Source organism: Microcaecilia unicolor, chromosome 10, assembly GCF_901765095.1.
Source record: "Microcaecilia unicolor chromosome 10, aMicUni1.1, whole genome shotgun sequence".
NCBI classification, from domain to species: Eukaryota; Metazoa; Chordata; class Amphibia; order Gymnophiona; family Siphonopidae; genus Microcaecilia; species Microcaecilia unicolor.
In genome coordinates this window covers 69,663,047-69,688,428 of record NC_044040.1, presented here as the reverse complement: position 1 = coordinate 69,688,428, position 25,382 = coordinate 69,663,047, and the positions used below count along the sequence as shown (strand labels likewise).

Sequence of the window (25,382 nt, the reverse complement as noted above, 5' to 3'; positions counted from 1 at the left end):
GGGGGGGTGACAGATGATTCTGCCTTGGAATCAGCTGTGCTGATGTCAGTGACGTCAGTGCGTGTCTGCCTAGCAGACCACCACCTCCAGGGAGCTACGGTCCCAAGCACAGAACGTTGGAGGTGAGAATTATTATATAGGAAGAGAGGGAACGAAGTACAAACTAAAGTCCAAACAAAAAAAACAGCACCACGGGCCTTTAAAAATGGAACACAGTTCTTTAATGAATGAGCCTTGACAAAAAGACCCGACACGGGCCGTGTTTCGGTGACTAGCACAGAAAGTGAAAGTGCCTTGTTGCTTTGTAGCTTTTACTATGAGACATGGGGTAAGGAATAATATATTATAGAGGAATATATTCGAGTTATTCCCCAAGTTTTCCACGTCATCACTGTGACCCCTGACGCAGGTGCTAGTCACCGAAACACGACCCGTGTTGGGTCTTTTTGTCAAGGCTCATTCATTAAAGAACTGTGTTCCATTTTTAAAGGCCCGTGGTGCTGTTTTTTCAGAGTTGCAATTTACACATGTATTTTATAAAATACACATGTAAGTGTGTAAATTGTGTGCTGACATCTGCACCTGTTCTCGAGCAGGCATAACATCATGCCTTAAATGTAGACACTATGGCTGCATGATTTGCTTGTGGAGCTATCTGGTTATGAACTACTAGTAGTACTACTTATCATTTCTATAGCGCTACAAGGACAGGTCTTCAGTCTAATAACTCTTTGCTTGTCGAGGCATCTGCTCATTAGTCTGACAGAAAGGCAAGGAAAAGGAGGAGCTATAATCACTGCATGTGTATGCCTGTATGAACCTGGAACTCCCTTTCCTTGACCCATCCAGGAAATAGCATCAGCACCCATAATATTATGCCAGTGGTACTGGATTCATGCAAATTATTGCTGTGAAATCTGAAAGAAGATAGGCCATGCTGATGTTTAAACAACTGGCACAAGAAGGCAGGGTCAGCTGATGATTAAACAACTGGTGCCTCAGTGCAGCTCTTGCATGACATATAAATAATTTACATGTTGTACCTGCTGGTTCTCTTGTGCATTCATGAAATCATGCAACAGATCAGCTTGGATACCCACCTGGTTTCCATGATGCTTACAATGAACATGCATGAAATATATTTGCGTAAAATAGAAGTAGTTCATGAAAATATCTCATTCATATTCCCTGTAGATATCCTGAAAAATCTGACAGGCAGTGCTTATCAATCTTTCTTTGTCCACAATTCCATTCACGCAGTCACAGAAAGTGTATTGTAACAGGGGTTAAGGGGAAAGAGAAGGAAAAATAAATTTAAAAACTTACTCCGGGTCCGCGGTCCACCTTGGGCTCCGAGGGGGGCTGGTCCGTGAGGCGCTGTGGAAGCGCCGCGATTTTGTTTTGTTTTTTTGCTCCCGGGACGATTGGCACGTTCCCGGGAGTGAAGAAGAGGTCCGGGGCATGTTTGGGCCGGGTGCGGGCCGATTTGAGGCCGCACAACGAGTTTCGGGGCCCGGGAGCAATGGAGCACGTTCCCGGGCCAGAAGATGTAAACCGGAAGGGGGAGAGCGCTGGGGCGGTAGTGGAGACGCTGCAATAAGCAGCGTTGAAGTTTTTTTTGCTCCCGGGCCGAAGGAGCGAGGCCCGGGGGTGAAGAGCGGTTCTGGGGAGAGAGGGCCGGAGAAGACGTCGGCGCGAATGTGCATGAGGCGGCGCGCCTCATGCACGAACCGGGAACGCGCGGTTTTCCGACTAGGCCGAAGCCGGGGCCTAAATTTTGGGCCGGCTTCGGAGGTTTTTTGTTTTTGCCTCCGATTTTGATCGAGGACGTCCGGGACCAGATCCAATGGGAGTGGTCGTGTGTAAGGAAATTCGGGAGAGCTGGTAAGGGGTTTTGGACCCGAAATTTAAATTAGTTTATTTTTAAATTGTATTAATGCGGTTTTTTATTTTTAGAAATTTAACGGTTAATGATTTTTAAATTCTGTTTTTGGATTTGGGGTCGGGGAATTTTTGGGGATTTTTCTGGTATATTAGTTTTTGAATTTGTATAATTTAAGGGGGTCATTTGGGGGGGGTCTGGTTTTAAGGGGTTAGGAAAGGGTTAACTGGTTAAATTCGACGGAGTAGGTTCAGAGGGGAATATTAAAATTTTTGAAATGGGTTTTAAATTTTTTGGGAATTTTTTCAGGGGTTTTTAGAAGATTGTTGCGTGGCGGGGTTAAATGTTGGGATATTTAAATTTTAAAAACACCGTTTAATAGAGGATGGGAGGTTTAATTGGCATGGGGAATTTGGGGTAATTTGATGGATATTTATAGGGGTTTTATATTAATTGAAGAATTTCCCATTGATTTCTATGGGGATTTTTCAGTTAAAATGGAGATTGAGCAGTGCTGCTCAACATTCCGCTTGTCAGCAGGGAGAGTTGGAATGTTGAGCAGGACTAGGGATTGGCTGGCTGAGGGCGGAATCCCAAGCCAAGCAGCCGTCTCCTAGGAAACGGTCAGTGGGACAGTTGGCAGAGCGCTGGTGACTGTGGAGGTGGAAGGAAGTGTGTTTGGTGGTGTGGTTAATGTGGTGAGTTTGGAGTGAATTTGAGAAGGTTGGAAGTGGGATTTTGACTGAGTTTGGTGATAGGAGGGCAGTGTGTGAGGGGAAAGTGGTGAGTTGGGAAGTGTTTGTAATTTTTCCTGGTGAAAGGTGTAAGGAGGTGTATATATGTTTGTGCTCATTAGTTTAGGGAAAAATAAGTAAGGTTAGGGGGTTTAGTGAGGGTATAGTTATTTTAATTTTCTTAGTTAAGTGTTGCCCAGTGTTATAAATTATATATATTTAAGTCATTTAGTGTGGGAAGGGGTTAGTTAAGAAGATAGGGTTTTTCTTCCATTTATTTTTATTAAGAGTGAGGTGTAGGGTGACGGTGGCAAAGAATCCTGGAAAACCTGAGCTCCTACGCAAGAAAGACCGTGAAGGATTTTGCATCAGAGAAAAAAACCGCAGCTAAGTGACAACACAGTGACTGGACATAGAAATAATTCTTACTTACCTGAGTTGGGTCACTGGGGTGGTTGTCTTACGAGGACCTGTGAGAAAAGGGAAGAGAAAAAGGACACAAAGTATCAATTCTTTAAAGTTGAGATACAAGGGAGAGTTAATAAAGAAATTATTCAGAAAGAAAAATTTACAATTAATACTTATCTGATAAGAATCTTGGTATCGATACCAGAGAGGGAAATTCTGAAAAAGAGAAAAAAAGTTATACAATTGTAAAGTACATTTCTTTTGCACTAGAATATAAATGTTAAGGTTAGTGGTTAAAGTCTGTTAATTAATAATTTATTCTTTAGTATTTGAATTGAATTAAAATCTTGTTGTTTTTGGTTAATCATTTTTTCCGTTTGGTTATTTCAAAAGCAGGACAAATCCAAAATTAGCTTATTTTTCCCCTCATTTTCTTTGAGATTTTGAGGCGTGGTTAGTGAACTGTCGGCCTCTCCGTCCTTGGTGAGGTGATTCTGGGCACTGAAAGAAATTTTAAGTGCTCAGGGACACTTTACACTGAGGAACGAGTGGGGTACAACGACAGTATGACTCCCCAGAGACATAAACCAATAATATCTTTATGGCATGCCTGCGTTGTCAGAACTCCAGATGCAGGTTTCATGATCCCCATTTGGGGTCATGACCCACAGTTTAGGAAACTCTGCTGTAGACATTCATTGCCTCTCTTCTTAAGATCCAACGACTACTACAGATAATGTTCAAGGATTCACTGACTCACAAACACCTCTCTGCTTGGAGTGGCTCAAGAGATACTAGAGAATGGAGACTTAAGCAAAGAGAGATCCATTATCTCACCAAGTTTGTGATGGCTGTAATTTTATTTTGTTACATTTTTACCCCGCGCTTTCCCACTCATAGCAGGTTCAATGCAGCTTACATATTATATACAGGTACTTGTTTCTACCTGGGGCAATGGAGAGTTAAGTGACTTGCCCAGAGTCACAAGGAACTTCCTGTGCCTGCAGTGGGAATCAAACCCAGTTCCCCAGGACCAAAGTCCACCACACTAACCACTAGGCCACTCCTCCACTCCTCCTGCAAAAGTTGGGTTGGATGGATAAGTCTTTGATAGATGGACACCACCTCTGCTCAGCAGCCCTTCAAAAAGAATCCCATGGTCCAAAAAGCCAATATGCTCAACAGCACCATCTGTGCAGCCACATATTCATCTCTAGGACACGAGCTTCTCTGCCTTGGCCTTTACCCTCAATAGGGAGGTTTGACAAGAACCCCACCTGCACACCTGTCTACTTCATCTTCCTCTCCCAGAGCCATGAAGTCACTTTTGATACATTCAGAGGGATACTTAGCAGTAACATTTGTGCCAACATGGATGAGCAGCATTGGATAATAGTCATTAGGATTGATGAGTCTCAGCAAGCTCTCACTAACTTTGGGTGCCAGACTTATACCTGTTTCTATCAGATGTAAGTCTGCCACCCAAAGTTAGGTGTGGACCGGCATTATTTTATAACATAGCGCCTAACTTTTGGGAATGCACATGACCTGTCCAGGCCCCTCCCATGGCCATGTCCACTTTTAGGTTGCACATGGGAAAAGTGAGATACCATTTTATAGAATAGTGTGCAGAGAAAATCAGCGCTTAACTCCAATTAGGTGCTTATTAACACCAATTAATTGCTAATTGGTGCTTCTTATTGACCATTTATCATTTGAGTTGAATTAGGGAGGAAGCATGAATTATGTGGGTGCGTGTAATATTCTGCACCGGTGCCCACATATCTAATCAGGCATATAAGACTGCATAAATTACAGTTCTAACTTTGCCTGCTAGTTATTTGGAAGCCGGCACTGAATATTGACTGGCACCCACATAACCTTCAGATACTGGCTTGTTGCAGTCCAAATTCTCCCCTCCTGCCCTCATCCTCACACCAACAGAAAGTAACCTCCTTAGTCCCGTTCTCCCATCAAGGCACCATCCACCACATATATTGAAGGGGAAACCTCTTCACTTGATCCCCTGTCTTGGCAACCCTGACTTGGCAACCAAGGCTGGTGCGAATGAAGCCCATTTACTTTTGCCCCTAATGGCTGCAGCTTGAAAATGGCAGCTATGACCTCTAGCGCTAATCACCTAAAGACTACCATTAGAAGTTAAGGCCACCATTTCCAAGCCACACCTGATAAGGGCAGGAGCAAGTGGGTTTTGCTCCTGCCCTGTTTACCCTATGGACCACCATTGAGGATAAGGTAGGCCTGAAATGGCGGCTTACTGCAGTGGGGGGAAGGGGGTGGGTTCTATTGCTGTAGCATGAGTGGGGCCTAAATGGGATATTGTGAGGGTGTTGCGGGAGGAGTACCTAGATGAGGGTTCAGGATTGGAGGTTGCATTGTTTTGGTGTGTGTGGCGGGGGGGGGGGGGGGGTCCTAGACCCAGTTCTCGGATGGGGAGTTGCCTTCTATTGGTGCAGTGGTGGGGGTGCCTAGATTGATTGATTGATTTTCTGCACCTGATATACCACAAGTAATCCATGGAAGTGACTATGCAGTTAACAATAACAGCAATCAGGTTTGGAGACAAACTGGATACAGGACTAAGAGGATGAGCTGAAGGATTCAGAGAAGAGGAAAGTTTTAAGTAGAGATTTGAACTTAGGGTAGGAAGTCTCTAGGCGGAGGTGAGAAGGAAGAGAGTTCCAGAGAGAAGGACCCCAGAAGCTGAAACTGGTCTCTCGAGAGATAGAAAGGCAAAAGGAGGGAAGGGAATTAATAGTGAAAGGTTACCAGAGGAGGAGCGGAGAGAATGTGTGGGAGCAAAGGGAGTAAGACGAGAAGAGAGAAAGGCAGGGGCAGAGGGAAGACGGAACTTGAAGACAAGGCAAAGTATCTTAATTTAAAACGGGCAGAGACAGGGAGCCAGTGTTCAGAATGGAGGAGAGAGGTAACATGATTGAAACAACGTGCTGAGTGAAGAACTTTTACAGCAGTAGACTGAATCAGTTGAAAGCGTTTAATGAAATGAATGGGAAGTCCGGTATAGAGTGAATTACAATAATCTATGTGAGAAATGACCAGAGAAAGAAGAAGAGTATGGAAGAGGGAAGGATCCAACAGGTGATGGAGAGGGCAAATACGACATAGTGCAAAAAAGGCCAAGAGAATAATGGCATCAATACGAGGCTAGAAAGAATCAAAAATCACACCAAGGATCTTAATGGTATCGCGGAACAGAAGGAGACAACGATTGAGAATGGGGCACGGAGGGGAGATATGATAGAGGTCTATAAAATAATGAGTGAAGTGGAAAGGGTACATATGAAGCGTCTGTTTACTCTTTTTTCACTCAACTCAATTTTCTGGTATGTGGTGCTAACCCGGTGGTAATCGGCATTGTATGCGCATAGACCATTACCGCCCAGTTAATGTGTGAGACTTTACCGCTATGTCAATGGGTGGCGGTAAGGTCTCAGGCCCAAAATGGATGCGCGCCAATTTTTATTTTGACACATATCCATTTTGGGCCAAAAAGAAAAAGGCTTTTTTTGCAGGAGCGTTAAAAAATGGACCTGCACACGTCCAATACACGCGTCTAAACCAGCGTGGGCCATTTTTCTGAGCACCTTAGTAAAAGGATCCCTGAGATGGCAAAGAAAATTGGTTGTCCTTGCAGTGACAGTGAGGAAGAAAGTGAAAAAAAGGTAACAGTGAAGAGAGAGCAGATAGAGATGCTTAAGGAGAAAGAGGGGAGAGATACAAGATAAGACATGAGAGTGAGGAGAAGAAGAATTGCCTTTGAGGGAGAAGAGGGATGTAATATAAAAGGAATGGGTTATGGCGAAGATAAGTAAGGGGAGGGAAAGTAGAGATATATATGGGGTGATGGAAGAAGAGGGAGAAGTGGAAAACTAGGGAGAGTTTTTTTTCAACAAATAGTCATTTTATTGCAGATGTTTTGTAAATTAAGAACATAATAAGAGCATAAGTGTTGCCATACTGGAACAGACCGAAGGTCCATCAAGCCCAGCATCCTGTTTCCAATAGTGGCCAATCCATTGGCTAGTACTAATATATTTTCCATTTTTCCAAATTAGTTCCTTCCTCCCCAGACTGCTACTTATTCATTTGTATTAAAGAGCTTAAGGTTTTCAATATTACCTTATTAACCTGCTTATAATCGAACGAGAAAAACGCCCAAGTTCCGACCTAAATCGGGAGATGGACGTTTATCTCACAAAAACGAATAAAGCGGTATAATCGAAAGCCGATTTTTGGACGTTTTCAACTGCACTCCGTCGCGGATGCGGACAAAGTTGATGGGGGCGTGTCAGAGGTGTGGCGAAGGCGGAACTGGGGCTTGGTTATCTGCCGAACAAAGATGGGCGCATTTCACCGATAATGGGAAAAAAGTATGCGTTTTTAGCTAGAATTTAGGACACTTTTCCTGGACCCTGTTTTTTCACGAATAAGGCCCCAAAAAGTGCCCTAAATGACCAGATGACCACTGGAGGGAATCGGGGATGACCTCCCCTGACTCCCCCAGTGGTCACTAACCCCCTCCCACCACAATAAAATGATGTTTCACAACTTTTTATTTTCACCTTCAAATGTCATACCCAGCTCCCTGGCAGCAGTATGCAGGTCACTGGAGGAGTTGTTAGGGGTGCAGTGGACTTCAGGCAGGTGGACCCAGGCCCATCCCCCCTACCTGTTACAATTGTGCTGCTTAATGCTTATTAGTCGTCCAACCCCCCCAAACCCACTGTACCCACATGTAGGTGCCCCCCTTCACCCCTTAGGGCTATAGTAATGGTGTAGACTTGTGGGCAGTGGGTTTTGAGGGGGATTTGGGGGGCTCAACACACAAGGGAAGGGTGCTATGCATCTGGGAGCTCTTTTACCTGTTTTTTTGTTTTTGTAAAAGTGCCCCCTAGGGTGCCCGGTTGATGTCCTGGCATGTGAGGGGGACCAGTGCACTACGAATCCTGGCCCCTCCCACGAATAAATGTCTTGGATTTATTCGTTTTTGAGCTGGGCGCTTTCATTTTCCATTATTGCTGAAAAACAAAAACGCCCAGCTCACACATTGTTGAATAAAACATGGGCGTCTATTTTTTCCCAAAATACGGTTCGGTCCACCCCTTCACGGACCCGTTCTCGGAGATAAACACCCATGGAGATAGGCGTTTTCGTTCAATTATGCCCCTCTAAGTATACTAAAACTGTGCATGCTTCTTTCAGCTCTGTACGGTGACATCATTACATTCAAGAACATTCAGAAATTTAAAGATATAGGACACATTTTGCAATAGATTTTGTCCAATTAGACATTAGGAAAGTTAAAAAATTTCTGACAGAAACAGAACATGATGGGCCAGATATTCAAAGCCAATTAACAGAGCAGGAGAGGCGCCTGCCCTGTTAAATGGCATTCAGCACCCTGGCCACCAATATTCAGTGGCAAAGGCAGTGCCACTGAATATTAACTCTGAGTGCTGCTGCATTGTCCAGTTTGTGCTATGGCTGTCTGTGGGCGGAGCTTGGGCAGAACTGGTCCTTAACCAGTTAGTGGCAATATTCAGCAAAAAGGTTGTCCTAAATTTATCCGCCAAGCTAACCACACAGTGTCCAAATATTGACCGGTATGCAGTTGGTGCCCAGATGGCCACTGTGATCCAGATATTTAATTCCAGAGCCTGGTAATGGCCTGGCATTGAATATCTGGGCTCAGTTCAGCCCGCAACCCGCTGACTGCTGCATGCCGAATATTACCTCAGTATATTTTAATTTAAGTCTATAATTTGGATTGAAGAGAGGAGTGGTCAGTGGCACAGCAAAGAATCTGGATGTCATCTGCTTAGATAAATGATAAACAACCTTGTTCCTTCCCATTTTAGTTAGAAAAAAGTAAATAAATCAGAAATTATGGATCACAAGATGTGTCAAACCAGCTAATAGATACAGAAAGACAGACAGAGAATCTCTTACTCAATAAGGAAGTATAAATTTCAGTGAATCCTAATAATTACATTAAAACAGATTAAAGCAAAGTTCCATAATTTCTACATTGGTATTGTACACACACCTCAGTCTTTCCCTCTCTTACTTTTTGCTGCTTGGGTATCCTGTTCTTGTTTTTATTTTAACGTATTTTAGTAAATTAGCCCCTAAATTTCTTAACTTGTCCTTATCTTGAATTGAAATTTTCTTTGATTCAATACATAAGTGTAATTTGCCTGCTTACTTTGGGAAGAGCATAGTGTAAAAAAGTCAAATTGACAATGAGGGATGGATCCAACGCAGCATTAGCACCTCCAACATTTAGGGGGAGAACTGCTCCTTGGGTCTATGCCAAACTATACCTATGATCCTATATCAACAAGAGAGGAATTTATGGCCTGAGGAGCAGGATTATTTAGGGGCCCTTTTACTAAGCTGCGTAAGCGCCAAAATGGAGTTAGTGCCCGGCTACCATGTGGCTCTTGCGGTAGTTTCATTTTTGGCGCGTGTCTGATACACACGCCTGAAAAATAATTTTCATACGCGTGCCAAGTGGCACTTGACTTGTGTAGGTCATTACTGCCTAGTTACTGCGTGAGTCTTTAACACTAGGTCAATGGCTGGCGGTAAGGTCGCAGACCCAAAATGGACGTGCGGCAATTTTGATTTTGCTGCATGTCCATTTTTGGCAAAAATAAAAAGCCTTTTTTTACAAGCACGCTGAAAACTCGCATCTACACTACTGCAAGCCATTTTTCAGCGCACCTTAGTAAAAGGATCCCTAAGTGGTTCTATCTTTGAAAACTGCATGTAATGTGTTGGTTTATAATTGTACATTCTCATCTTTAGGCTAGAAAGTGTGTAGCACTCTTCCACTTGACCTTATGAAATTAGATAACATGTTTGATTTCAGTAAAAAAAAAAAAAAAAGTAAACACGTTCCTGTTTGTGAAAGTCTTTGCCTGAGGCTTTTGGTTTTATTTTGCTGTTGTATTGTTTTTAGATCACATATGCATTAAATAGGCTTAATGCATTTTAATATGGGACTTTCCCACACACTACGCCCATTTTTAATGCAGCCATAAAATAATTATTTTTTTCCTTTTTACAGGTCCCATGCTAATTTTTCCATTAGTACACAAGACTCGAACAAAAACATATGCTCCCATGTTACCTCTGCATTAACCCCTGGATTCTATATAGCACGCCTAGCATTCTGCGCCAAATTCCAAGTGTATTCATTCTATAACACGTGTAACTTAATTGGCTTAACAAGCCAATCAGTGTTGTTAACAGCACTTAACAAGCAAAAATGAGCACTAATTGACAATAATTAGAATGTATGTGCACAAATTCCTAAGCATATTCTGTAACGCACTGCGTGTAAATTTTAATGTGCGCAGGAAAACAAGGACATGGTTATTTGTGGGGCAATGGGTGTTTCATGGGCATTCCAAAATGTACACTCATTGTTATAGAATATGGCCCTCTGTGCCTAAACCTACATGCTGGGATTTACACCATGTTTTAATTGGTGTAACTAGATGTGTGTAGTTTTTGGCACTTGGATATTGATTAAGCACATTCTATATACCAAGCCTAAATCTAGGCTTAAATGTGCTTAGGTGAAAATGTTTTCTGCGCTGATTTTTAAAGTTCCATTTATTGAATCTGGCCCTAACTGTTTAACACAGATACGCCCAATCCTCATCCATGGCATGCCCCCTTCCAAAAAATATTTTTTAAAATTCATTATGTGCTTAGTGCACAGAAAATGCAAAATTACTGCAAAACACCTTATGTGCTAAACCTCGTGTGCTATATATGGTGCCCAGAATTGGGCCCCAATCCAAGATGTGCACCCAACTAAATTGGCTAACAAGCCAATTAATGCCAATAATTGGGTGCTAATTGACACTAATTTGGCACCAATTTGAATTTGCGTGCACATCTTACTACATGCTATTCTACAGAGGGCGTGGCCATGGGAGGTGCATGGGCAGGTCAGGCACATTCCTAAAATTTGCACGTGGTGTTATAGAATACCAAAGATGTGGGCCCAAATCAGGCGCCAAGAATTACAGCTGCTATCAGTAGGTTAAGTCCTGGCGCCCAAATTTGGGCACAGAAATCGGCACTCAATGCTACTCTATAATGGGTGTTCATCATTGAGGGGCCCTTTTACAAAGGTGCGTAAGGGCCTGTGCGTGTCCAGCATGCGCCAAATTGGCATTACCGCCCAGCTACCTTGTGGCCCGGGTGGTAATTCTGAATTTGGCACGTGCCAAAAACACGTGGTAGAAAATATATTCTATTTTGTATCACGGGGCACCTATCCGGCAGTAAACGGCAGTTGGGGCGCGCTGCATGCTTACCACCCGGGTAGCATGTGAGACATTACCTCTACGTCAATGTGTGGCAGTAAGGTCTCAGGCAGAAAATGGATGCGCGCTGGTTTACATTTTGCCGCACGTCCATTTTCCAGCCCATTAAAATAATCCCTTTTTTTCCAGATGCGGTACAATAAGGGTCCGGCACACACCAAAAACACACACCCACACTGCCACAGGCCAATTTTTGGTGCACTTTTGTAAAAGGGCCCCTGAGTGCTCATTATAGAAAAGCATTGAGTGCCAATTTTTTTTGGTGCCGATTTTTAAGCTCCATTTACTGAACCTAATCCTAAGCACACAATAGGGTTTACCACTCTTTAGTAAAAGGACCCCTTAAAGATCATATATATGGCTTTAAATCTGACCTGCTATGTTCATCCTGGTTTCCCTCACCCTAAAATGTGTTTTATATACAAATTCTGCTCTCTTCTTATACATCAACTCCTTTCCATCCTCTTGTTATCTAACGCTCTATTTTTTATGATTGATTAAGAAATCAAAGCAGATGATCATTTTTCTTTCCCCCCACCCCTTCAAAATAAATGTTTAAAAATAGAGTAGTAAAGGGATGGAGAAAAAAGAACATGTTAAGAAAGAAATCAGAGGACAGAGCATTTTGCTTGTTGCTAAGGCAACCATGGAAAACATGTTTAGTCATGTGACCTACTTAGACTCAATTACAGTGAATGCTCACTTTCCAACGTTCAATAAAGTATATTATTGACAGCTCAAAATTAACTGCTACAGAGTTCAGGAACAAAATAGAACAAATAGCTAAAGTGTATAGAAGAGTGAGGGTATGCAAAGATGCCTAAATTTGTAAAATATACATTACATTACATCTGGGCTTCTATCCCGCCTCTGCCTTTCAGTTCTAAGCAGGATACAAACATCAGAAAAAAGAAACCAGAACAAACCTCTGGGAATTACAATAAATCAATACAATTAACAATACCTAGCTATAAAACATATTTCTTAAATAAAAAAAAGTTTTTATCTTCTTCCTAAACAAAAGATAAGACTATGAAAGAGAGAACTTCTTTGTCATCCACTCCAGGTACTTTAAACTCTTGCCTTTCTGCTGTGTCTACTTGGCTAATGAACAATAGTCTCTTCTTAAATAGAACTAAATGTGAAATTATAGTTTTATCTAACTCAAATGTACTAAGCCTTCTACCCCCAACCCCCTATAGTGATTCTATCAGAATTCTAGGTGTAATATTTGATTCTAAATTGACCTTTAAAGAAAGATAGATAATGTAACCAAATCTTTTTTTGCCCTTTCACGTTTTCTTTCAGTCTGACCGTTTTTATCTCCCAACATCTGTACATTCCCTTATCTTGGCACTGGTTATCACAAGGTTGGACTACTGTAACTCTGTGTATGCTGGCCAACTGCTTCGTTCTTTGAAGCGACTGCAATTAATACAATCTACGGCAGTAAAACTCATACATAGGACACATAGTTTCGACCATGTCACTCCTCTTCTTCATCTTGAACGTTGGCTTCCAGTTTTTTACCACATCAAATATACATTTCTTATGTTAACGTTTAAATGCCAAGATCCTTCAGCTCCTGCATACCTGCACAAACTCCTTATTCCTTACTCCCCGTCACGCTGTCTTTGATTTTCTTCGGGTAATTTGGTTTGGGGGCCTTTTACTAAGGCGCGCTAGTGTTTTTAGCGTGTGCTAAAAATAGGTGCACGCTAAATGCTAGGGACACCCATAGGAATATATTGGCGTCTCTAGCATTGAGCGCGCGCCTATTTTTAGCACACACTAAAAATGCTAGCACACCTTAGTAAAAGACTCCCTTTGTGTACCTTCACTGATGGCTCTTCGCCTATCCATTTCACGCAAGACAGCTTTCTGCTACCTCAGGCCCAGGTCAGGCACTGTTGAAGACTTTCTTCTTCTCTACTGCTTTTCCGCCTGACCTATAATTTTTCTTTTTCTCCTCCCCACTCGCAGTTACAGATTTATTATTTTTTAATTATTCTTAACCACTTAGTCACCTGTATAGGCACAATTTGCGGTCTATCAAGTGTCTGGAAATAAATAAATAAATTGCAATATTTTTCTATAATCGAGCTGCTTCCACGGCCAAATATTTATCAAAAAGCACCAGTCTCCTCTCACCCTTAAGTGAAGGAAAAGTGAAAAAAATGATCAGTGTCAAAAATGAGCTAACAAATAACCAGGAATCTGCCCTTGTAGTATTTTAAAAGGAAAATAAGCTAACTTAAATAAAACACTTGCCTCAATGGGCAGCCAATGAAGCTTGATATAAAAAGAAGAAACGCTATCAAATTTAGATAAACCAAAAATTTATCTTATTGCTGTATTTTTTATAGTTTGAAGCTTCTTCAATGACCCCTTCGTGCAGTCTAAATAACTAAATTACAATAATCAAGAGATGACAGTAACAGCACATGTACCAGCCGTTCATATTGGTTCATTTCCAAAAATGTTTGAATAATGCAGAGCTTCCTCATTAAGGGGCCATTTTACTAAGCCATGTAAGTGTCTACGCGCACCAAAATGGAGTTACTGCCCAACTACCGTGTGGCTCTTGCGGTAATTTCATTTTTGGGGTGCGCCCGATACGTGAGTCTGAAAAATATTTTTTATTTTCGGAGGCGTGTAATGGACGCACGCCAAGTGGCACGCATAGGTCATTACCGCCCGGATTCTTTCCTGCTAGATCAATGACTGACGGTAAGGTCTCAGACCCAAAATGCACGCATGACAATTATGATTTTGCCACACGTCCATTTTTGGCAAAAATAAAGGCCTTTTTTACAGGTGCACTAAAAAATGGATCGGCGCGCAACCAAAACCCGCGCCTACACTACCGCAAGCCATTTTTCAGTGCGCCTGTGTAAAATGACCCCTAAGAAAAAACATTTTTTAACTAAAACATTAATTAACTTGCACCTCTCAAGAGTTGGAACATGTCCTATGTGATTTGTCAATACAAAATATTTAATATAATTGTTATGATTCACAATGATATTTTGTTTGAAACCTAGGATTTTAACTTTGAAAAAATCCTCTAACCGAAACTCTTGCAATAGAAGATACATTCAGCTTTAATGCTGATTAAAACATTCAGGGGCCTTTTTACCAACAGCAGTAAAAAGTGGCCTTAACTCATCCTTATGGGGGTCTTTTCCATGCGTTGTCATTTTTAAAGCTGGGGTAAAACGGATGAATTTTCTATTTTTTTATTACCGGCCATGCGCTAATTTTACATTAGCGTATGATCCACTACCACCACCTATTATGTAGGCAGTAAGGGCTCACACACTAAGCATGTGCTATTCAGTTAGCATGCGGCAATGTATCTGCACTAACCAATTAGAGCAGAACACGTCCACTCTCCGCCCCCAGACCCACACCCAGCGCTTAGAAATAAATTTTATTTTGTAGTGCATGAGTAGTGTGTGCACATCCCAATATTAGGGGCCCCTGGAGGAGTGGCCTAGTGGCTAGAGCACCAGCCTTGCAACCCAGAGATGGCCAGCTCAAATGCCACTGCTGCTCCTTGTGATCTTGGGCAAGTCATTTAACCCTCCAATGCCTCAGGTACAAACTTAGATTGTGAGCCCTCCAGGGACTGAGAAATATCCAGTGTACCTGAATGTAACTCACCTTGAGATACTACTGAAAAAGGTGTGAGCAAAATCTAAATTAATAAAAATAATAATAAAGCAGCAGTAGGGCTACAGTGCATGTAGTGCTCTCCAAATTGACACTACCACCCAGTTAACACACCGACCCAACGGTAATTTAGACATTGGCACGCTGTTTCCTGTGGTACAATATATTTTTCTATTTTCTACCTCGGGGGCGTTCCTGGTGGTAACTGGCAGCGCGGCCACATTGGTGTGCATTGCACGAGTACCACACATGTAGCGCGAGAGCCCTTACTGCTAGATCAATGGGTGGCAGTAAGGGCTCAGGCAGTAAATAGCTGCGCACTACTTTTAATTCTAGTGCATGGTCATGTACTGCCCCCATTGAAAAAAGCATTTTTTCCTTGCCATGGTAAAAAATGGCCCAGCGCATGCCAATAACACATGCCCACAGTACCGCAGACCACTTTTTACTGTGGCATAGTAAAAGGACCCTTTACTGCTGGACACCTCAGCGTGGCCCACAATAAGCCATTTTTTTGCTGTAGTATGCACTTTAGTAAAAGGGTCCCTCAGTGATACATGATAGAAGGCATATGTTATTTATTTCAGCAGTTTATAATGATTACCCCAGAGCGCAGCAATAAATTACATATATTGTAGGTACAAGTCTCTATCCTAAACAACTTACAGTGTGAATGGATACCTGATTCATACAGATGTACATTCATCTGAAATTACATGGGAAATATCTGCAACATTCACCATGTTGTTGTATATCATTTTCAAATGAAAGTACCAGGGAAAAAAACCATGACATTTTGTTTTTTTTTCTTGTGTCAGTCTTTTGGAAGAATGTGCACTATTTACGGAATGTGCACGATTTGCAAAGAGAGCGCACTCTTTGTGAAAAGTAAACGCTCCTTGCAGAAAGCGTACACTCTTGAATGAGTACACATTATTTTTGGAAGCGTGTGTGCTCTTTTTAAGAGAGTGTGCACTCTTAACAATATTCCTTCTGTAGTAGAAAAATGCCCAAATCCCTAAATGATACACACATTCCTGTAAACAACAAGGGAAATTACATAACATGAGTATTTTCTAGCAACATACCCCTACTGATACAGTGGGAGATAAAGTAATTTGCGTGCAGCATGTCAGTGGAAGCAGTAGGATTTGAGTCCTGTTCCTTTTGCTATAACTCTAACCACTAGCCCATGCCCTCAGAATTAAATGCCATTTTGTTAACCTGTCTCAGGAGGAACACCAAAATAAAATGGCTTTCTTAAGGTCACAGTAAGAGATGGCAGCAGTGACATTTCAAATCTGAGTCTCAGGTTTTCTCTTGAGTAGTACCTCAACCACTAGGCCATGCCTTTTCTCTCATGTAACTAGATTCAACCCTGGTTGGATGGAGGTGGGAAAATCAGGGTGAGCCCTCCCCATGTGCCATACTTTCATGGGCACCTTTATTTAACCCCTGACACTAGCACTTACCTGCATGAGCCTCCTCCTCAGCCAGCTTCAAACCTAAGTCTGAAAATGCAAAGCTGGCTGTGATTCCCATTTCAAATTGAAGATGGCAGAGGAGAAGGGAAGTACAAATAAGAAACACTGCTTTCCTCCTGTTGGCAGGAGATGGGGGGGGGGGGAGGGGGGAAGGATCATACTGGAGACAGAAGTAGGAGAGGATAATACGAGAGGGGAGCGTATAGAAATTGATTTGTTTTGGGGCCCACAACCTTCTGGATCAGTCCTACATGTAACTATACTTCTATTACTGCCTTTTTGGGCCATTCCTGTTTATAAAGCTCTCATTCTTGCATACACTGGGTTGTCTTACCCTTCTTTGGCAATATAAAATACAGAATTACATATGTTAGAATCAGGGCTTTTTTTGAGGAGGTACTTGGGGGTACTGAGTACCGGCACCTTTTCCATTGTCTGCTAAAATTGACCCATGGAACCCAAGTTTTAATGAAAGAACGGAGGCTCCACACACCAATTCTGTCTTGTCATAGATTCTATGACTGGTTGCAGATGGCCTGGCTATTATGGGGTGGGTCCCTCAGTGATTACCCCACTCCTGAAGGATGGCCTAGCATTTGAGTACTGGCACCTTTTTTGCTAGAAAAACAACACTGGCTAGAATGCACAGTATTCCATATTAAAAAAAAACAAGGCTATATTTGGAAGTTAGTTGATATTCATGTTTTGTTTTCAAGAACAAGAAAATGGTTACATTATGTAATTTGAAAAAGTGGCTGAGTCTTTGTTATGTTTTGGCTATTTCAGCGTTTTGCAAAGATGGCTGTAGAAATGGTGGTACCTGCCTAGCTCCAAATGTATGTGCATGTCCACAAGGTTTTACAGGACCCAGCTGTGAAATAGGTAAGAATATTGTTTCAACACTCTGTTAAATCTACTCCCGGAGGAATTCTGCACTTTGCTATGCAGAGCTCAGTGTCACCAGCACATCTGTATTCCTCCTCCCTCCCCCACTGAGATTGCAGCATTAAGAGGAAGAGGTGAAGGGCTACAAATCAGGTCATGTTGTCCTCCACTGCCAGCCTAGTACCCACTGTTCATTTGAACCGCAGGGCTGTATGGAGACTCTCATACTTCAAATGAATAGTTAGGCCTAGAATAGCAGAGGAGGAGGACATGGCCCCGATGCATAGCTGTTCATCTCCTTCTCTGACTACTGTAATCAATGCAAGGAGAAAACTAGCCAGAGCTAGGTAATGTGGGGTGGAGGGAGCAGCAGGAGCAAGCTAGGGAGGGTGGTATGCCACAGGTAGGTGGGAGTAGCTGCATCAAATTAGGGAGGGGGTGTGCAAGGGGATGTTGGTCACTGGATCCAGGGTGGCAGTGTATGTGCCGTGGGGGTAGGAATTTCTGGAGGCTGTGGGTCATAGAGCTAGGGGTTGCGGGAAAAAGCTAAGGGGATATATGCTACAGAATAAGAGGGTCACTGGGGCTAGTTTGTGTGGGTGTGCTATGAGGGTGGGAGTCTCTGAAGAAAGCTAGATATATGGTTGGGTGGGTGTAAACAAAGGAGAGGTTGGGGTTTGTTTGTTAGGAAGAAAGTGGAGAATGAAGGTAAGTTGGGAGTATGTTCCATTGGAGAAAGATGGAGAGATGAGATATATGCTTGTGGGGTAGGGAGAAGAAGAAATTGGGATACATACTGGGGTGGTGAGAGGAAGAGGAGAGGTGGGGTTATGTACATTGGTGGGAGACCCTTGGGAACGTTCAGGATTGGGGGCTTTGCTAGAAGTTGGAGGGAGAGAGAATTGAAGGAAGGCAGGGAAAGCTAGGGGTGGAGGAGGGAACTGCAACTGGAGCAAGAGAGTTTAGGAAAGCAGAGCCCTTAAAGGGTGGAGAGGGATGCTAGGTCTTTGATGGGGGCGTTCTGAAAAACACACACACACACACACACAAATTATGCAGAACTTTAAAATACTGTGTGTAGAATTTTCAAAATGTTTGCACAGATTTTTGCTTATTTTTTGTGCAGAATTCCCACAGAAATATAAATCACAAGAAGAAAAGATATGATAGTATACTGATCTCTGGGGTAGGGAGAAAGGGAGGTCTGCATCCTTGATGTTGGGGGTGGATGCCAAAAAATCCTGTACCTTCAAGATCAAGCAGCATGCTGCTCACACAACACACAACTCCTTTTGTAATGTTAGCACATCACTCTCAAAACCCTCAAACTAGATCTGTCAGTTTTGTGTATCACCTGGGAAGTTTCAAAATGAGTGCAGAGCTGGCATTACAGAGGGAGTGGCATGCCAGAGGCTGGTGAACCCTTTCTAAGAGGATTCTATAGTGAGCAAATAATTCAGGGGCCCTTTTACAAAGCGATGGGAAGCCCAACATAGGTTTATCATGTGCCAATTTAGAGTTACCGCTGGCCAAACACAGGCGCTGGTGGTAGTTCCAGCCCCAGCATGCACCATTTCCCATTCTGGGGAAAATAGGGCTCAATTTTTTTGAGCACCGGTTATCCGTGGTAATCGAGTAGCACTACCCTAGCTTGGGAGCCCTTACCGCCACTTCAATGGGTGGCAGGAAGTTTTCCCCCTGTCTGGCCACACGGTAAGAACAATCTTAGCACATGGCCATGTATTTTTGCAGCCTTTTTACCTGCTGCAGTAAAAAGGGCCTCAGCGTGCAGCAGAAATAGCCGCTGTCGCAACAGCAGGGCCCTTTTTACTGCAGCTTGGTAAAAGTGCCTCTCAATGTCTTGGTGCAGTCCCTTATTTTTTAATCTAAAAGACTAACCTTTTTCAATCCCCATATTAATCTGTGTACATGTATTTAAATTTTTGTGTAAGGATTTCTTTGGATAAGTCAGAGACTAAGAGGTCAATATTCCAAATGTTTATGCAGTTAAAATCAACGGTTGCTCACTGCTACATTAGAAGTAAACCAATCTGGTCCAGCCTAATGCATTCAGTTCTGCTACATTACCCTGTAGTGACCTTACTCATTTTTCCCTTAATCTGTGCGTCAAAAACATGGCTAAAGATGTCTTTGACTATAAAATGTTTATTATTAAGCATTACCTGTAGAATATTAATACTTTCCAGTTAGATGGACTGATTGTTATGCAGCCTGCAGTTTCCCATTACGTAGTTTATAGTACTTTGAACTGACTGTGCACTGTAGGCAGTTGTGGTGTCTCATGCATTTTCCAGTTATAGTGTAATTTGTCTGCCTTATGTCCAGTGAAGCCACAATGAAATTGTCCTTTTTTTTAAGGCACTGTTTTGTATTTGTAGCTTGGTTAATTACATTAGCATAGAAAATAGATCTTTCCAAGGATTATATAAAGACAATGAGTGAATGCAAGCCTTTGTATTTTACATAAATGTTCACCTGATAGTGACTTTGATTCACTAATTGCAAAGAATAAAGGATTGATAGTCAAAGGATTTAACAAAGTCAGAATTTAGCTGAGTAAATCTACCCATTTAAGGTTTTGTCTCTAGATAAATAACTGCAGGTGTACGTTGTGCAAATTTAGGGCCCCTTTACAAAGCTGCACTAAAAAGTAGCCTGCACTATTTTTAGCGCATGGGTTTCCCACACACCGAGGCCACTTTTAGTGTGGCAGTAAAATGACCACAATTTCTCTTTTCCATTAATGGCCATGCACTAATTTCCCAATTAGCACTTGGCCATTATCACATGAGCCCTTACCACCACCTGTTATGTAGATGGTAGGGTCTCATGAGCTAACCCCGCGCTTATTGGCAGAGCACGGTGATTTGCCTATGCTGACCAATTAGTGCAAGGCACACCTACTGTCTGCCCTCAGACATGTTCCCCATGCTAAAAAATATTTAGTGTAGGATTGGCACGTGTCAATCATAGTAGATGACGGCAGAAAAAGACATGCACGGTCCATCCAGTCTTCCCAACAAGATAAACTCATATGTGCTACTTTATGTGTTTACCTGACCTTGATTTGTATCTGTCATTTTCAGGGCACAGACCATAGAAGTCTGCCCAGCACTAGCCCCGCCTCCCAACCACTAGCCCCGCCTCTCACCACTGGCTCTGCCACCCAATCTCCGCTAAGCTTGAGGATCTATTCCTTCTGAACAGGATTCCTTTATGTTTATCCCACGCATTTTTGAATTCAGTTACCGTTTTCATCTCCACCACCTCCCGATCCCAAAACTACTGTGAAATACCTGTGTGCGTCCCTCGGTAGTTCCTTTTAGCATGTGGTAAGCACACATTATTGCGTACCACTGCTTAGTAAAAGGGCCCCTTAACCAAATAAAAAAGGGACTGTGTTAGTAGCATTCATGAGGCAGAATTTGAAATTTAGTTGGTTCATGTGAAATTCAGTATTAATTGACTGAACTTAGCCATGCAACCTATTATGTAAGTAGTAGCCGTAAATCCATGGGCGTAGCTGTGGGTGGGCCCAGGCCCACTCAATCTTGGCTCAGGGCCATCCAGTTTCTCCTAATTCTCCAATCATCATGGTCTTAGTTAGACTGCAGTGGGAGTGCACGGCCTTTTAAGAAATCTGCCATGGCTCAGCTCAGCCACACACATTAGGCAGTCGGTAGCAAAAAACAAGAGCTCCTCAGTTCTCCTAAGTGCGGTAACCGGCCTAATTTTATTTCAGTGCAGGTCAGGAAGTCAGCCCCTCTAACACTGCACTGCCACTGCTGTCGCTGAAGCTGTTGAGTGCTCTGCTGATCTTGCTCCGACACCAACCATCAGTCAGGGCACCTGCCTTGTCTTACCCCCCCCCCCCCCCCCCGTGACCCACTGCGCATAGGCCGGCGCCACATGGATATTTCTGCTGCTCAACCAAGTCTCCTCCACTGTACCAGCAACAGTAGCTGCTGGAGAAAACGTTATTGGGCCTTTGCTGAGCTCACTCAGCCTTTATTTGAGCTCCCAAAGCCTCAGCATTCCCCTGCGGCCCCAAACAGGCACAAGACCCTGCCAGCACACAGAGCGCAGTCTGCAGTGCTCTCTGAGATAACTGCCACCATGTGCACACAAATTTTGGAAACTCAGGCCCAGCTTCCCAGGTAAAATATATATTTTTTTAAATGTACAGTGCAGTGCTGGTGGTGGGCTTCTTGGTGGACTCTTCACTGCCCATTAAATATACTTTTTCCCCCCTTAGGCAATAAAGAGCCCACCTCCACCCAGAAACCCACCAACAATGAATTTTAAAGTTGTGTTTCTGGGTGGGGGTAAGCTCAATGCCCAAGTTAAAATAAGAAAAAGATATTTTTTTATGTTGGTAGGTTTTTGGGAGGGGATGGTCTCTTCAGTGCCCAGGTTAAAATAATAATAATAGTAATAGTAATAATAATAATAATAATAATAATAATAATAATAATAATAAGCTTTATATTTAATGTGGGCGGGTTTCTGAGTGGGAATGAGCTCTGCAGTGCCCAGGACATAAAGGTTTTGTATTTAATGCTGGTGTGCTTTGGGGTGAGGGGAGGGGATGTCAGACTAGGGGGATAGGGGGTAGGACAAGGCTGACGCTAGGCTACAGGGAGGGGTGGGGGCTGGGGGGATGATGACTAGCTATGGGATGGATGGTGGGGAAGGGAAGATCTGATGCTGGGTTACAGGAATGGATGGGGGGGGGAGGTAGAATAGAGAAGGGAAGGGCTGATGCTGGGTTATGAGGATGGAACATAAGAGTAGCCATGCTGGGTCAGACTGAACATGAAACTGAACATGGCCAAGACCGAGCTTATCGTCTTCCCTCCCAAACCCACTTCTCCTCTCCCTCCACTCTCTATCTCTGTTGATAACACCCTCATCATCCCCGTCTCATCTGCCTGCAACCTCGGGGTCATCTTTGACTCCTCCCTCTCCTTCTCTGCGCATATTCAGCAGATAGCCAAGACCTGTCGCTTCTTCCTCTATAACATCAGCAAAATTCGCCCCTTCCTGTCTGAGCACACCACCCGAACTCTCATCCATTCTCTCATTACCTCTCGCCTTGACTACTGCAACCTACTCCTCACTGGCCTCCCACTTTGCCACCTATCCCTCCTTCAGTCCATTCAAAACTCTGCTGCACGTCTTATCTTCCACCTGAACTGGTACACTAATATCACCCCTCTCCTCAAGTCACTTCACTGACTTCTGATCAGGTACCACATACAGTTTAAGCTTCTCCTTTTAACCTACAAATGCACTCGATCTACAGCCCCTCCCTACCTCTCTACCCTCATCTCCCCTTACATTCCTACCCATAACCTCCGTTCTCAAGACAAATCCCTCCTGTCAGTACCCTTCTCCACCACCGCCAACTCCAGGCTCCGCCCTTTCTGCCTCGCCTCACCCCATGCCTGGAATACACTCCCTGAGCCCATACACCAGGCCCCCTCCCTGCCCATCTTCAAAGCCTTGCTCAAAGCCCACCTCTTCAATGTCGCCTTCGGCACCTAACCATCATACCTCTATTCAGGAAACCTGGACTGCCCCTACTTGACATTTCGCCCTTTAGATTGTAAGCTCCTTGGAGCAGGGACTGTCCTTTATGTCAATTTATGTTAATCTGCACAGCGCTGCGTAACCCTAGTAGCGCTCTAGAAATGTTAAGTAGTAGTAGTATCCTGTTTTCCAAACCAGTTCACAAGAACCTGGCAGAACCCAAATTGTGGCAACACTCCATACTGCAAATCCCAGGGTAAGCAGTTGCTTCCCATGTTTGTCTCAATTCCTCCAAGAATTTGTCCAAACCTTTTTTAAACCCAGATACGCTAACTGCTGTTACCACATCCTCCAGCAAAGAGGATGGGGGGGGGGGGGGGGAAGGAAGGACTGGATGGGGGGATGGGGAATGGAAATGCCGATGTAAGGCTATAGGGATGGATAGGGTGGTAGGGAAGGGAAGGGGTGATGCCAGGCTACAGGACAATTTCTAGTTTTTGGTCCTTAATTCTGTAATTGATGAGGATTGGTCTATGTTCTGCATGTGACCAAGCAGGTGAGAGATTTTGCTGGCATGTGGTTTGTGTGGAGGATCTATGAGTCTGACCTGTCTGGTTTTTCCTGTGGGATGTGTATTGCTGTTGTGTATATTTACTGCTGCCTTTTTAAAGATACTGTTATTGGTATTTGTATTCAGAATTGGTGTTAAGGTTTGCAACATAGGCTCTAAGAAGCTTCTTTGCAGGATTCAGGGACCCTTTTACAGAGCGGCGGTAAGCCCAACACGGACTTACCTCTCACTCTTATGGGACTACTACCAGCCCAACACAGCCACTGGCGGTGGTCCCACCCCGAGTGCACCATTTCCATGGGGAAAAGAACCCCCCCCCCCCCCCCCCCAGAAATGGCTTGCGCGGGGATAACCCGGCGGTAATTGGGCATCGTCGCATGCTGTCCAGTTACCACCGGGTTAGCACGGGAGCCCTTATCGCTACCTCAGTGGGTGGCAGTAAGGGCTCCCTGCCGCATGGCCATACGGTAAGAGTTCGCTTACTGCATGGCCATGTGTGCTGGAGGATTTTTTTTACCTGCTGCAGTAAAAAGGGCCCTGACGCACAGGAAAAACGGGTGCCACTGCTAGCGTAGGGCCCTTTTTCCCACAGCTTGGTAAAAGGACCCTTTAATGTTACTTCACAAAGTACCTGACAGTGAAGGGATTTTGTGTTTCTATTATTGAGGTGCTACCAGAATTTGAATACATTTTTCCTATGGAAAGCTGTAAGAGGAAACATTCTAGCTATTTTCTGTATGCTACAGATTCCACAGTAGGTAGAAGGGGAAGAAGTCTTCAAAGATATATTTACCAAATTTTAAATGTTTGATTAATACATCTTAATATGGCATATATATTTATTATAAAGCAAAGTTGAAAGATTTGTACCAAACTGTGGTAATTTTATTTTCTCAGCATCAGAAGGGTGATAAAGCAGTAGAGCCAGAGGAAGGGAAAAAGACTTCAAAGTGTACTTAATCAGACATTTATATTTGTTATAAAGCAAGGTTTTTAAGGTATATGCTATTGCTTTAATTATATTGCAGGATCCTGACATGTGTGTTGAGATGTTTGCCATTACTGCAGACTTATGTCTGGTCAACTTTAAGATATGGGAACTGTATTTAAAAATATAAGTATATATGTGGTTTATATTGATGTAGGGTAGCTGTTGGGCAGACTACTTAGAAATCCATAATAAAGTGCATTCTAAGACATTTATTTTGTAGTATCCCAAGAAACACTACTCCTGCCTGTATACATAGTGCCCACCCATTTATTTATTTATTATTTATTTATTAGGATTTATTTACTGCCTTTTTGAAGGAATTCACTCAAGGCGGTGTACAGTAAGAATAGATCAAACATGAGCAATAGGCAATTACAGCAGTAAAAATATTCAAGTAACAATACAAAGTATGGCATGGTATACTACTTGCAATGACTACACAATACGTAATAGAACGTTATAATTGGTAGTGAAGGGTAAGGCAAAGTTGTAACATATAGATGAGTAAGAAAGTAGGAAGAATTAGAAAGTAAGGTGACTGATTTGAAGAAAGTTGCACATCAGGTCAGAGAGATGGTTAAATATCATCTCAGCTAGGGTAGGAGTGGATAAACATGTCCCGCTGCAGTATGTGCAGCCTGAGTCAATCCTTGTGTGTATGAGTGAGACTAACAAGTTAGTTACTTCTTCCATTAAAGGCTTGGTTGAAGAGCCAAGCTTTCACCTGCTTCCTGAAGTACAGATAGGCTTGTGTTAAGCGGAGCCTTTCAGGCAATGCATTCCAGAGTGTGGGGGCTACTCCGGAGAAGGCT

The 25,382-nt window shown here is 43.1% G+C and overlaps 1 protein-coding gene across 1 annotated transcript in view; it reads left to right on the top strand.

The window, feature by feature from the left end:
• NELL2 (neural EGFL like 2) overlaps positions 1–25,382 on the top strand; it is a 640,124-nt gene that overhangs the window by 511,271 nt on the left and 103,471 nt on the right. Inside the window, exon 15 of the mRNA XM_030216939.1 lies at positions 17,357–17,452. Within this exon, the coding sequence (XP_030072799.1) occupies positions 17,357–17,452 (96 nt within the window). The remainder of the gene's footprint in view (positions 1–17,356; positions 17,453–25,382) is intronic.